Source organism: Lontra canadensis, unplaced genomic scaffold, assembly GCF_010015895.1.
Source record: "Lontra canadensis isolate GAN:19392208 unplaced genomic scaffold, GSC_riverotter_1.0 scaffold184, whole genome shotgun sequence".
Lineage (NCBI taxonomy): Eukaryota > Metazoa > Chordata > Mammalia > Carnivora > Mustelidae > Lontra > Lontra canadensis.
In genome coordinates, this window is record NW_022631178.1 from 1,533,809 (window position 1) to 1,548,346 (window position 14,538).

Below are 14,538 nucleotides of genomic sequence, written 5' to 3' on the forward strand. Positions count from 1 at the left end.
CCTTGGCCTGGTAGGTCTGCTCCAGCTCCAGCTTGTACAGGCGCACCTGCTCGTCGTGCTGGCTGCGCAGCTCGTCCAGCGCCTGGGCCATCTTGAAGTCGTACTCCTGCTGCCGGCTGCTGTCCACCTCCACCAGGCGGCGCTCGTGCCGCCGCCGCGTCTCCCGCACCTCCTGCCCGGGGCCGCGGTCAGTGCCCCGCCCTGGGCCCCGCAAAGCACCCCCCCACCCGCCTCCGCGACCCCGATTCTCCCCCCTCCCGAAGCCCCAAGTCCACGTGGGTGCCCAGACCCCCGAACCGCTGCGGAGTCACGGCCACCAGAGCGGACCCGGTCCCGGCCTCCCCCACTGGCAAGCAGATAAATAAAACGTGCCCCCCACACACACAGGGGAACTACCCGGCCGCAACCGGGAGCCAGGCGTCCCCACGCGCTGCCCCGGGGACGGCCCCGAGCCCACGGCCGCAGGGAGGGAAGCAGACACAGGATGACACACGGGGTGTGAGTCCACGCGGGTGACCCGCCCAGACCAGGCCGGGAAGGGGGATGGAGCTGCTGGAGGGAGGGGCGGGGGGGGGGGGGGCGTTGACAGCTGACAGGGACCGAGTTGCTTTGGGGCCAACAGAACCGTCTAGTTAGAGATGAAGCTTGAGCAGTTCTGGAAACGTACTAAAACCAGCCAAACTGTACACCTTACAAGTTTTATAGAACAGGAACATTCCAATAAAGCTGTTGTTAAAAGGACTCCTGACAAGGGGCTCCTGAGAGGGGGGCTCATTCAGTCGGGCACCCGACTCTTGGTTTCCACTCACATCATGACCTCAGGGTGGTGGGATCCGGCCCCACGTCCAGCTGTGCACTTGGTGGGGACCCAACCTGAGATTCTCTCCCACTCCCTTTCCCTCTGCCTCTCCCCTTGCTGACACACTCAGGGGCTCCTCCTCTCGCTCTCTCAAATAACTCCATGAATAAAATCTTAAAGTAAGAATTCCTGCTGAGCCCATCCCAGGTACCTAGGGACAGAGACACAGAGACCCAGGCCTCAGAACAGCGGCCGGACACCACAGCGACACCAAACCCAGCAGGAGGTCTGGGCCCCAGAGCACAGCTGCCCCAGATACAGGTGTGGACGGAGGGCGCCGTTCCCCAGCCTTAGGCTCCCAGGGAAGGAGAAACTCGCTCCAAACGGCCGGCCGTCACTCACACTGTGCCATCAGCTTGTAAGACCAAGAGGACTGCTTCTCAAAGAAGCCAGTCCCGTTCTCAAAGAACCCGTGAACCTCGGGGAACGCTGGACCAGGACACCCACCTTCATGGCGGCCCCCATGGTAGGTCCCCGCCAGGAGCCCTTCCAGGCTGTCCTCCGGGCTCCCCTCACAAGTCCCCGCATGGCTCTCTTCCTGGGATCCTTCCTCACAAGTACGGACACCCTCAAAGGCTCAGGGTCTCCAGCGGATGCCTTCAGGGGCTCCCCTCTAGCTGTCCTGGCCCTGGCTCTCAGGGGGCCGGGCTGGAGCTGGAGCCCACTCCTCAGGTGTATGGACATCGTTCCTGCCAGCACCCCCCACCTGCCCCCGGGGCACTGAGTGCAGGAAGCTGCAGCCCCAGGGTTCCGTTCTGGGCCCTGACAGGACAATGAGCTCTGTGATGATGAGCTGGGAGGGGCCCCGGTGCCACATCCCCTCCCAGAAGACACAGAAACCCCAGCTCTAGCTGCCAGAAAGGCAGGTGGGCCCACCATACCCCAGAGCCTGGGGCCAGGGGTTCCAAGCTTGGGGGCGGGGGCCAGGAAGCAAGGGATGCAGATGGGCCCTCCCCTGCCCTTTCACAGAGAGGGTCTGCCGTGTGTTCAACGGTGGCACCCCAAAAGATGTGTCCACGTCCTAATCCCCAGAAGCGGGAGTGTGAACTTATTTGGAAAGGGGGGCTTGGGAGATGGGACTTATAAGAGTCTCCAAATCTGAGCTTCTGGATCATCCCGGTGGGCCCTACACCAATGACAAGTATCCTCATGAGAGACAGGAGAGCAGAGACAGGGGAAGCACGTGAAGACGGAGGCACACATGGAGGGATGCGGCCACGAGCCTGGGGGGGCACCTAGAGCCCCCCCGCCCCCGGGGCTGGGAGAGGCAGCAGGTCCCTCCCCCGGATCGGGGTCCTGCGCTCCAGGAGGTGGCAGGACGCCGCCACCGCCGTACGGGGTGCGAGCCATGCCCGAACCCACCTCCTCAAAGACGTTCTTGCGGAAGTCGAGCTCCTCCTGCAGACTCTGACAGCGGTTCTCCAGGTCCACACGCGTCAGCGTCTCCTTCTCCAGCTGCTTTTTGGCCACCGCGTGACCATCCTCCGCCTGGGACACAGGACAGAAGCTGAGGTGACAGTCTGTCTACTGCACCGTGGGGCGTCTCGGGGCCCAGAGAGCCCCTTACACACACACACGTGCGTGCGCACACACTCCCAACAGGGTGTCAAGGGCTTGGGGACGGGCAGCCACCGGCATCCTGGCCCTGGGCCGCTCCCCTACGACGGGACGTCCGGCCGCCGCCGCAGACCCCTGCACTCGCCACTGGGGCCGCTGGAAACCCACCTTAGCCAGCTGGGCCCGCAGCTCGGCCACGTCGCTCTCCAGGCCACGCTTTTCACTGAGGGCGGCGGCCAGTTCTGCCTCACTCCGGTGGAACAGGGACTCCAGATCCTTCACGCGGCCCTGAGCCACCGCGAGCTCACCCTCCCTCTTCTTGGAGCTGCGAGTCAAGGGCGGGCGTTAGCCAGGAGCAGGCAGGGCGAGCCGTCGGGCGCGATGGGGGCCTCTGGCAGTGCCAGGAAGCCCCAGGACCGGCTCCCTCCGGCCTGAGCCGCGCGCACCTCCTGAGGTAACGGGGCCTGGGCCTCCGGCACAAAAGGCGTCCCTTCCTCAGACCCGCTCTGCACACCAGGACTCCACCAGCTGACAAGTACAAGCGCTCAAAAAGACCTCGAGGAAAGAGCTTTAATGTCATTGTTTTTTTTTTTGACAGAGATCACAAGCAGGCAGAGAGGCAGAGAGAGGGGGAAGCAGGCTCCCCGCTGAGCAGAGAGCCCGATGCGGGGCTCGATCCCAGGACCCTGAAACCATGGCAGAGGCTTCACCCACGGAGCCACCCAGGCGCCCCTTTAATGTCATTTTTGTGTAATTTTTGGACATGGGGGGGATCACGTAGGGGAGAATGATGTTTTAAAAAACGTATAATTTAGTAAAGTTGCAGGTTACAATGCTGCCCTTTGAAAAGTCGATCTCACTTGTAAACTTAATGCACTTCTCGAAGCAGGTCCAGCTGACGCCCCAGGAGACAATTTCCCCGACTTTAAAGAGGCAAACAGATTCTTTAACGCCCAGCTGTCTGCAGCACGGGCCTGGGGCTCCTGGTCGTTTCTCAAAGGAATTCGCCACCCCCCAACCACACACCCAGTGAGAACCGCTGGGGACGCAGCTTCCGCTGCACGAGGCCGGGGGTCGGGGGGTGATGGCATAGGGCCCATGGCTTCGGCCGCCAAGCTGCCGTGTCCTCAGCAGCAGCCCTGGAACACAGAGCTCCAGCCGCGCCTCCGACTGCCATCCTCCATGAGGGTCTCGGGGTCCCCGCAGTCCTCACCCCTGAGCTTATGCCACACGGTCCTGGCTCTCCTGCCCATGGCGGGACTGAAACCCTAAGGCCCTGGAGCAGCTTCTGCAGGGGTTTGGGAAAACGAGTCCCTCGTCTGAACCCGTCACCGAGAGCCTGCTTTGTGGGGACGGGCCCCCTCGCGCCAGAGATGCACCTGGGAGCACCGGGCTCTCCTGGTGCAGAACCTTCTCGTGGGTGGAGCTGACCGTGAAGCCCGTGAACCCGCATCAGGAGGGCAGAGAAGCGGGACAGGATGTGAGGGAGGGGCACGAGCCACGTGGAAACCCTCACTTTCAAGGTGTACAGCCCTGCCTGGGGTCGCCCTGGAAACAGACCTGGATGAGGGGAGCATTAAGAACGAGCCAGAGCAAGGGACACCTGGGGGACTCCGTGGGTTAAGCCTCTGCCTTCGGCTCGGGTCATGGTCTCAGGGTCCTGGGATCGGGCCCCGCATCGGGCTCCCTGCTCAACGGGGAGCCTGCTTCCCCCCACCCCCGCCTGCTTCTCGGCCTACTTGTGATCTCTGTCTATCAAATAAATAAACTCTTTAAAAAACAAAACAAAAACAAAAACAAAAACAAAAACCAGATCCATTATTTCCAGGAGAGGAGCACTCAGGCAGAGGAAGCAGAAGTGCAAAGACCCTAGGGTCAGGTGTACCTGGCAAGTTTAAGATCAGCCACAAAGCCAGGGTGACAGGAACAGAGGCATCAGGTGATGTGGAAAAAAAAAATTTTTTTTTTTTTGAAAAAAATTTTTTTTAAGTTCATTTGAATAATCTCTAAACCCATCGTGGGGCTTGACCAAATAAGCCCAACACATGCTCTCCCGCCGGGGTGAGACAGCCACCTTGATGCAGAAAATCTCTAAACACCTTTATCCAATATTCGCATTCTGCAAAACTACACAGATCGGCCCAGAAAGCAGGGGCGCCAGGGGCTCCCATGGGCCACGTCTCCCGAGCATCGAGCTGAACGCGGCTTCCTCATCTGTGGGACAGTCCTGGAGGGCTGAGCGGGAGCATCTGACCTGTCGGTTGGGTCCTCCAAGCGGCCGCCCACGCTCCTGTCCTCGCCAGGATGTGCTGATAAACGGGTCAGGAAGAGAACCCACTCTACCTAAGTGCGGCCAGCTCCTGCCCGGGAAGGGCTCCTGCGGCGGGGCAGGAAGTGAGGGAACGGAGTGTGGCACCTGCAGCCTCTGCTGGCCAGAGGGCGGCTGCCGGACAGGAGGCCTTCCCAGTGGAGCAGGGGCCTCCACTGAAAGTGACGGCCCAGACGTGCAGAGTCCCTACCGCCAGCCCCGGGGCACCGGCTGCTCCTTGTGTCCTGTCTGCCGCCCGCCACACCCAGCATCAGGCTGAGGGAAGCGGCGGACAAGGGGCACAGCTGTCACCCACAGAAGCCCTCATGGAACAATGGGACCAGCCTCTCACAGCCACGGCTCCCCTGGTCAACCTGTCCCGGATGCGGGAACATCCCAGTGGCTGGGATAACATCCCAGCACAGAGGACACCCAATGACTCGGGGGGGACATCCACGAGAGGCTTGTGGCCTCCCAAGCCCAACCCCACCAGTGTGTCCGGGGTCCGTCGTGAGTTTACGGAAGGCTGTGCGGGTGCTCACACCGGCCCCGCGGTCGGTCTGGCGCAAGGCTGCTGCAGACTTTTACTTTTCTCCTTACACTAGCTTGCTATTTCCACTTTCTCGCCAGTGAGCACCTGGGACCGCAAAGCAGGAAAAAATCAAGACTTCTCGGCCCAGACAAGAGCCACACCCAGAGTCCGAGGTGTGTGGAGGCTTCTGGAATCCTCAGTGGCCACAGGGAAAGCAGTGCTGACTCTGGAATTCCCTCAATCTTCCCCAAGAAGCACAAATCCCTTTTTAATTAAAAAACCTACGATAGGGCACCTGGGTGGCTCAGTGGGTTAAAGCCTCTGCCTTCGGCTCAGGTCATGATCTCTGGGTCCTGGGATCGAGCCCCGCATTGGGCTCTCTGCTCAGCGGGGAGCCTGCTTCCTCCTCTCTGCCTCTCTGCCTACTTGTGATCTCTGTCAAATAAATGAATAAAATCTTTAAAAAACAAAAATAAAAATCCTATGAAACTGGTGGGCTATAGTCTACCCTGGGTCTAGCATTGCTCCCTGGCTGAGGACCAGGCTCCGGACCCCGCGGGGCCACCCCGTGCACACTTCCATTCCAGTGGCTCTCCACGGAGGGACCCCCGAGGCATGTCCCTGAGCCAGAGCAGCTGGGCTGAGGCCACACCCCGTGGGGCTCCGAGTCTGGGACGTTCTGGAAAAGGCAAGACCGTGGTGGCCTGGACGGGACGGAGGGACGGGGAAACACAGGATTTTTAGGGCAGTGAAGCCGTAAGGGCAGATGCGTCTTCATGACGCAGGTGCCCGGGCTGGTGGAAGGCACCTCCCGCTGGGAGGGAAGCCTAATGTCAACTCGGGCTCCGGTTAGTGACGCTACATGGGTGCCGTGTGTGGGTCACGACGGTGGAGCTCGCCCACTACTGGGTGGGGAAACCAGAGCAGAGACTTTGGAAACTCTAGCCTTTCCACTCATTTTCCTAGACACGCAAAACTGCCTAAACCCAAAAATGGAGAAGAAGGAAAACATCCCACAAACGTGAAGGCGACTCTGTCAGCAGCTGGGACTGTGAATGGGGCTTGGGAGCCAGGCCTCGGTCCAGGTCACTGCCAACCCGAGGGGCCCTGGACGAGCCTGGCCCGGTTTGCCATCACCCCCCCACATACACTGAGGTGGGGACAATGACAGTCCAGCCCTCGTCACGTGTGGCCGCCTGGTGTCATTGTGGTGTCATGGTGTCCTCTACCCAGTACTTAGTCTGGTGCCGTCCCCGCCACAGCACCTGGCTCTCCACGCTGTGTGCACGGGCCTGTCTCTCATGAGGAGCCAGAGAAGACAAAGCACTTTGGAAGAAGAGAAAAGGCCCGGCCTGAAGGCTGCCAGCCCAGCCCAGCGGGGACCGCAGTCTAGATGTGGCGCGGGGACAGAGGCGGGCAGCCCCACAGCCCCACAGGAGCCTTGGAGGATGAGGGTCCCCACGCCACACGTGAGGCAGCGCGCCAAGGTCTGTGGGGCCCGCGGCCTGGCGGTGGGGAGGGGGTAGCACACCAATGGCTCCCAAACTCAGGGCGGAGAGGGGAGGCTGGACCGCGTGGCCCGGGGCCGTCCTTTCCCTGAGGGAGTGGGGGGAGCCACTCAGTCTATTTTTTATTTTTAAAGATTTTATTTATTTATTTGACACAGACAGAAATCGCAAGTAGGCAGAGAGGCAGGCAGGAAGAGAGGGGGATGCAGGCTCCCTGCGGAGCAGAGAGCCCGATGCGGGGCTCGATCCCAGGACCCCGAGATCATGACCCGAGCCGAAGGCAGAGGCTTAACCCGCTGAGCCCCCCAGGCGCCCCGGCCGCTCAGGTTTAAAAGCTTCCCTGGGCTGAGTGATGCTGGGGGACCAAAGGTGGTGGGAAGGGCCAGCTGGAGGCCCAGGCCACAGAGCATGCCCCCGCCAGCGGCCAGCCCGCCCGCCCCGCACCAGCAGTGTCCAGGGTGCCCGAGGGCCACACGCCTACCCCTTGTTGGCCTCCTCCAGCTCCGCCTTCAGCTTCCCCAGCTCGATCTGCAGCCGCGCCCGCTCCCGCGCCGTCTCGTCCAGCACCCGGCGGGCGTCCGCCAGCTCCGACTCGTACAGCGTCTTGATGCCGCTCACCTGCGGGGTTGCAGCCAGGCCCAGGTCAAGGACAGACCCCCCTCCCCACTGACAGCGGGCCCTCCCGGCCTGGACACAGCTCCTCCCGAGGCCCCCCACCCCCACCCCAGGGGCACCCCAGCCGGCCTGAGCTCTCCAGGTCCCGGGTCCCCCGCCAGCTGCGCACACAGCTCATGCTTTTTGCTGCCTTCTCGCTCCCAACCTTCCCCCGCGTCCGCATGCGGAGGGCCAGGCATGGGTGTTACAAACATCTGGAACCAAACTAGGGCCGTGAGAGAGCCCCTCGGTCCCCCTAGGGTGGCCAGAGTCCAAGAGACAAAGGATAACAAACGCTGGTGGCAACACCGGGAAACCTCAGGCCCCCGCGGGCAGCGGGCGGGAGTGGGAAACGGGCCCGGTGCCGGGCAGCCAGGTGGGCAGCGGACACTGGAACCCAGTGACCCCACAGCTGGGACCTCCATGCCCGGAGAAGCAAGACGCGCGTGCACACGAAGCTGCGTGTTCGCGGCTCAGCCCACCGCAGCCAGGAGGTATAAACAAGCCCAACGCTCTCCCGCCGACCAGCAGATGCACACGGCGCGTCCCCACACGCACGAGCGTCCCCGGCCACCAGCAGCAGCGGGGCTCCCACACGCTGCCCCGGGGACGGATCGCAAGCCCACGACACGCAGGGAGGGAACCAGACACAGAAGGGCACGTGGGGTGTGAGTCCACGCGTGTGACACACCCAGACCAGGCTCCTCCACGGACGGGAAGGGGACTCATGGGGGCCGAGGAGGGCTGGGGGTGACGACTGATGGGGACGGAGCTTCTTTTGGGAAAGCGGCAATGTTCGGAGGGGATGGCTGTGCACCTCTCCCCACGCACAAGCCACTGACCTGCGGAGCGTCGGAGCCACAGGCGCTGGGAACTCCAGCTCAGTGACCTGCGGGCGCAGAAGGCGGATAGAGGACGACACAGAGCCGCCGCTCAAAGTGGCACCACGTCCCCTCCCACGAAACGCCAGCAGGTGTGGGGGGGTGCGGGCGCGGCCGGGACCCTTCCTCCCACAGGAAGGCCCCAGAGCAGAGGGGACTGCTGGGAGCGGCCCACAACCTGCTGCACGGTCAGGTAAGCAGCATCCCGCTGCCCAGGGACCAAGGGGCCTCCAGGAGGGGGGACGCTTCAGAAGAGTTGGGGTTTTAACAGCCAGTCTGAGCCCCCCTCACTGTCCTGGGCATCCTGGGCCTCAAGACAGCAGCTCCCAGTCACTTCATCCCATAGGTGAGACGGGATGTGGGCTCCTGGCCCTATCTCACAGATGGGGAAACTGAGGCATGGAATAGGAAACTGGTCTCTCTGGACCCATCACGTGCAGGGCAGAGGATGTCCACTGGGGGCGATTCCAAGAGGACACGCAATAGGGGAGCAGAGACAACCTTCTCCCTCCTGTCCCCTGGCTATGGCCATCACCCACCCCCGGACAGCAAGGCTCTTCCCCCCGCAGAGCTGGTCGCCTGTGGCCACGTCCGATGTTTGCACCTCTGGGAACAGGATTCTGGAATCAAGCTCAGTTCACAAAAGTGACCGCTCCTGTCTCCAAGCGTACCTGGGTTTACCGTGTGTCCGTTCTGCCTCCTGCCATCTCACCTTCCAGAACTCTCCTAAGCCTGAGGGAGGGCACGCACAAGATCCCCTGCCCTGACCCCCACCCTTTCTCTCACACCTTCCCCTCACCAGGCAGGGGTCCTGGGATGACTAGCGACCAACACTACAGTCACTAAGGCCACCAAGCCCTGAGCCAGGTTGGGGCATGGGGCAGGAGAAGCCAGCAGTGGTGACACTGTACATAAGTTCTCAATACTTCATTCCCAGGGGGGTTTTGCACTAACTTTAATTTTTTTTTTTTTTTTAAGTAAACTCTACCCCCAACATGGGGCTCAAACTCACAATCCTGAGACTAGGATTCACACACGCCACTGACCGAGCCAGCCAGATGTGCCACTAATTTTAATTTTTTTAAACAATCCATTAAAATATTATTGGGCCCACTGCCTGGCCTAACCATGAGGAAACACCAGACTGACCCCAAACTCATGACCAGCGCTCCTCAAGGCTTCCGGGGGACATCGACCCCTGGGAATCTCAGAAACGCTCTCGGTCCAGAGGGGCCCAAGGAGACGTGACACCTGAACACCGTGTGAGGTCCCAAGGGTGTCCCGGGCCAGAGGAGTGGGGGAAACTGAGGACATCCAAATAGCATGGGTGTTAGCCCATGATGTCGCTACAGCATCAACGCTGATAAAACCACTGTAACAGAGACATGACTGTGAGACGCTAACAGAACTGTGCTGGGGGACATGGGACCCTGCACGTCCTTGACCATTTTCGTGTAAATCCAATACTAGCCTGACAAGGTTGAGTAAGTAAAAATACATCGTATTGTTTGTCTCCACAACTGAGACTTCTGGGTCCCCCCTGGATTCGCTCGTCCTGACTGCTCTGGGCTCTGAGGCCACGCTCTCGCAGTCACCTCAAGTGTCTTGGTTCAAGTCCCAGGTTCTGGGTGGCCCGGCTGGCTCTGTCCTGCAGCTCTCCATCTCAGGGAGGAAGTTCGAGCCGCATGGGCACAGAGATGACTAGATACAGGTACAAAGTCCACGCAGCGTTTCACGCCCCCGTGTGCGAGCGCACGTCCCTTTGTCTTCACAGGCGCTCACCCGCAGCCGGGCCGGCACGCTCCGGCCCATGGCCAAACCCATCCTGCCCTCTGCGTGTGTCCAGCCTGCAAGCCCAGAGTAGTTTCTACATCAGTCCGTGGCTGAGGGGAAGAAAAGAGAAAGAGATTTTGTGACACAGGCCGGTGACAGGAATTCAGTGTGTATAAATAAAGTTTTATCGGCACACGGCCTGGCCCATTCCTTTATGTCACGTCTGTGGCAGCTTCCACTCCAACTGCTGAATTGAGTAGCCATGGCGGAGACTTCCAGCCCACAGAGCTGGAAATGCAGACTCCGGCCCCCTTCAGAGAACATCTGCCGACCCCACTCTGTGGCCCTGGGACGATTCAGAAAACTCTTGTGGAGGACACACACACAGAGCGTCTTTCAGACCCCTAACAGGTGCTCTGCTGGCAGGCCCCTGTGGCCCGGCCCCTGTGACGGCCCCTGCAGAAGCCCGGCCACAGCAGACCGGAGACCGATGGCTGGGGCCTTTTGTTTTGTCTTTTATGGCATTATTCAAGTGCCAAGAATGAACAAATGTGTTAGCATGTGTTGGCCAGGAAGGGGAGCATGGTGGGGGCGGGGGTGTCCAGATAACCCGAGGTGGCCTTTCCCTGTTCCTGCGTCTCCAGGGGATGGAACCTTCCCAGCCGGACACCACGGTTCTGCAGGCAATCCCCGGACACAGACAGCACATAGGGCTACTTTCTCCCACCCAGCTCGCTGTGCCGCGCCCCTGCTCCCAGGGTCCACCCGGGGGGGGCCCCCTACCTGCCCCCACCCCCCAGCAGCAACAGGACACCTGGGCAGGTGAGAGAAAAGAAACCGAAAGTCGGAGGAACTTAACACCCGAGTGGGGAGGCTCCTTGGAGAAATGCCTCTCCCTCTTGGCTCCCTACTCTCCCGGCCAGCACCCAAGACCTCGCTCAAACAGAAATCGAGCCTGGCCCCAGCCCTTCCAGAAGCCCTCCAGTGACATGAGCACGTGGCTCTTCAGCACAGAGCGGCCGGTGGGACCCGTATGCAGCACGTGCGGGAGGGTGCAAGGGCTTGGAAGCTTCCGTCTTCCCTTGCGCACCTCCACTGTCCGGATTTTGTTACAGGCTTGTGGCACGCTTAGGACACCGTAAAAGGCATCTTCAAAGGGCTCCTTAAGTGGCTTCTCCTAATGGGATTTGGGGTTGGAACATCTCTGGGAAGGGGTCATCCTGAGCACTGAGGGGGGACGGGAGTGAGCAGTACCCCTTCCCCCACCCACTCCATGCCAGGAGCGCCCCAGCGTGATGACCACCGTCCTCCTGGGGTCACCAGGCACCCGGCTCCGCCCACATCCCTCCTGGAGCCACCATCCAGTCCCAGCCCCCACCCGGCTTCTGCCTACCCACCTCTCAGGGCCCCTCCAGCCTGGGCCCAACTGTAGCCAAGGCCACTACCAGGGTGCTCTCCGAAAGCCTGTGACAGCGCCCCCCACTGACAACCCCCCCACCCCGCGCCGACTGCTCCAGTGCCCCTCCTTCCCCAGGTGCCAGCTCCCTCCACTGCCCAGTTCCCAGGGGCACTGATCACCTGGCCGCAGGGGCAGCTGGAGGCTCCAGAAGAACCTGCTGGTGGCAAGTCCCCAGCTCCAGCTGGTAGCCTGACCCTTAGCCCGGGGATACCGGGAGCCCCTGGCCCGCCCCTGAGCCCAGGGTGGGGCAGGTTTACCACAGGCGGCCACACATCCTTTGTTCCCAGGAGCCGTCAGAGACTGCGAGACCTCACCTCACCAGCTGGGAAGGGAACAGCCCCTCCCAGACCAGCGGGATCCGGTTCCCCAGGCCCTCCTGCTGGCGCTCTAGGTACAACACCCACCCAGCGCCCGGGGGCTCCCATGCCTTGGGCCCAGCCGGCCCATCACCCTCAGAGAGCTGCCTGCCAGCACCGCACCTGCAAGGCCAGGAGAAAGACAAGGCACCCCAGCAGGCAGGAACCGGACCTGCACCCTGAGTACCCCCGCACCGCTCTGGAAGGTGGCCACCTGATGGGGGGGGGTGCGGACAATTCTAGCCTCATGGGACTGATGACAAAACCTGCCCAAGGTCACACAGACTGAAAGCACTTTGCACAAGTTTGCATCAGAGTTTGAATCCAGTCCCCACACCCACTCCCGCAACACCGACAGCACCACCTTCCAGGGAAACCTCCTCCCCGTCGTCACCCAGGCCACTTTCTGAGCAGACCCGTCCTGGCTACTGTTAATCAGGGGCGACAACCCACAGTCCCCCCGGGGCGCCCGTCCTTTATTCTACAAAACGCGCATTAACTCGCCGGCCAGCCAGCTAGAACAAAACAGGGGTGGCTCTGTCATCTCCATTTTACAGAAGAGGAACTGAGACCCAGGGAGTTTAAATGACTTGCCCAGGGTCACCCAAAGGGTAAGTGGCTCCCCAAAATGACCCCCACAAGGCTGTCACAAGGCCCACGGTCAGGATAGGGGCCTGGCTCTCCTAGGAGGCCCTCAGGGGGAACCACAAGGTGAGCACTCTCCCACCAGCCATCCTGATTCCCAGCAATCACACTTGGGTTTGGAAAGGGGCCAGCAGGGGTCCAGCTAAGTGAGAAGAGAGCCTGGGGCCCGGGGGAACCGGGGGAGAGTTGGGTTGGAGCCACAGTCCCCAAGCAAGGAAAGAACCCACCCAGGACCCCCAGACACAGGCCCTCCCATGCCCCTAGAGGGCGGGGGTTACCCAGCCCCTTCTCCCTCAGTCTGCAGTGAAGCCCTGGGACCCACCTGGAACCCCAAACGTCCCACTGGATCCCCAAGACCAGACATCTCCCCATCCCCACCAGGCTCCAGCCCATCGGCCAAGCGGGTGCCCCAGGGCCCAACTGAGGACCTCTCAAATTTCCCATGGGACCCCGGGGCATCGGACCCCCTCTCCTCCCGTGCCCACCCACCCCAGGTGCCAGTTAGAGATGGAGCCTACAGCCTAACCACCTCCCTAGTCCCTCAACTCCCCAGAATTCATCCCAGGACCCTTGGAGAGTTCCGCAGAGAAGAGCACCGTGCCCCCGCCCCGCCCGAGACCTCCCCGCCCGAGGCCTTCCACCCCTCCTCGGGGTCCCTTCAGAGAGCTTGAACTCAGGCTCCTCTGAGACCACAGAACCCCACCAGATTTCCTCCCGGGACGCCAGGACACCCTAACACAGCCCCGAGACTCTCCGCCTCTCCCTTAGGGGCGGGGCTTTCTCGGGCTCACACCCTCTCCGCCAAGGGATCCCTAGATACCCCCAGACCACTCAGGGCTCGGGCCTGCCCCCTATCCACCAGTCGCACAGGGGGCCGCTGATCCCTTGGGGGATCCCTCAGAGGACGGGTCTACCCCAGACTGCGCTCCTCACTCGGTGGGCTCACGAACCCCTCTGTGGGCCCCTCGGCGGGGGGGGGGCTTGTCCCAGGGCGCACCCCTCGCTCACAGGTCCCCCGAAAAGCCCCGGGGAACCTTCAGTGGGCGGGGCCTGCTCCAGGGTGCGCCCCTCACTCCGAGGTCCCCGAAAAATCCCTCGGACGCCGCGGTGGGCGGGGCCTGCCCCAGTCTGCACCACTCGCTTGGGGCACCCCCGAGACCTCTGAGGATCCCCTCTATGGGCAGGGCCGCCCGGCCTCGGATCCTCACCCACGGGAGGTCCCCGAAACCCCACGGGTACCCTCAGAGGCCGAGGCCTAGCCCCGCGTGCGCCCCTAGGGACCCCGAAACGCCGGGGACCCCCCCGGTGGGCGGGGCCTGCCCGGCGTCCCCTCTCGCGCACGGGAACCCCCGGGGACCCTCCGAGGCTCGAGCCCCGGCTGCGCGCCCACCTCGCGCGTGGTCACCTCCTCCCTCTCGGAGATCTTGAGCAGCAGCCGGTCGTTCTCGAGCTCGAGCGCGCGGACACGGTCGATGTAGTGCGCCAGGCGGTCATTGAGCTCGCGCAGCTCCTCCTTCTCCTGCAGCCGCGACAGGCGCGTGGGCGACAGCGGCGTGGCGGGCCCGCCCCCGCGGCCGGGCAGCGGCGTGGCCATGGCGGCGGCGGCGGTGGCGGCGGCGGCGGTGGCGGCGGCTCGGGGCCCGCGCGGCTCGGGACGGCGGCCGCGGCGCGGCGGGCTCATTCAATCCGCGCCGCCGACCAAGATGGCGCCCGGCGCCCGCCGCCGCGGAGCAGCCTGGGACTTGTAGTCTGTCGCGGCTGTACGGGGCAAGCTGGGAGCTGTAGTTTCCCGCGCCGGCAAGGCTTCTCTCGCCTCCCGCTCCGCTTCCCGCTCTGTCCATCGCAGTTCCTGAAACCGCTAGCGTTCAGGGCCAGGCCCCCGGACCTGCAACTCCCAGCTCGCCCCTAAGAGACAGCGGGCTTCTTTCCAATGCCCACCTTCCCCACTTGTACAACCTCCCTCCCTCCTTGGAGTCCTATTAAAATGAAAGGTGAAGGGACCTCGC

At 62.4% G+C, this 14,538-nt stretch overlaps 1 protein-coding gene across 1 annotated transcript in view; it reads right to left on the reverse strand.

The window, feature by feature from the left end:
- The window catches only part of LMNB2 (lamin B2), a 17,706-nt gene extending 3,481 nt beyond the window's left edge, over positions 1-14,225 (reverse strand). The window contains exons 1-5 of the mRNA XM_032846928.1: positions 13,923-14,225; positions 7,246-7,382; positions 2,585-2,741; positions 2,222-2,347; positions 2-172 (exon numbers count right to left, since the gene is read on the reverse strand). Coding sequence (XP_032702819.1) covers positions 2-172; positions 2,222-2,347; positions 2,585-2,741; positions 7,246-7,382; positions 13,923-14,213 — 882 coding nt within the window. The 5' untranslated portion in view covers positions 14,214-14,225. The remainder of the gene's footprint in view (position 1; positions 173-2,221; positions 2,348-2,584; positions 2,742-7,245; positions 7,383-13,922) is intronic.
- Positions 14,226-14,538: the final 313 nt, after the last annotated feature.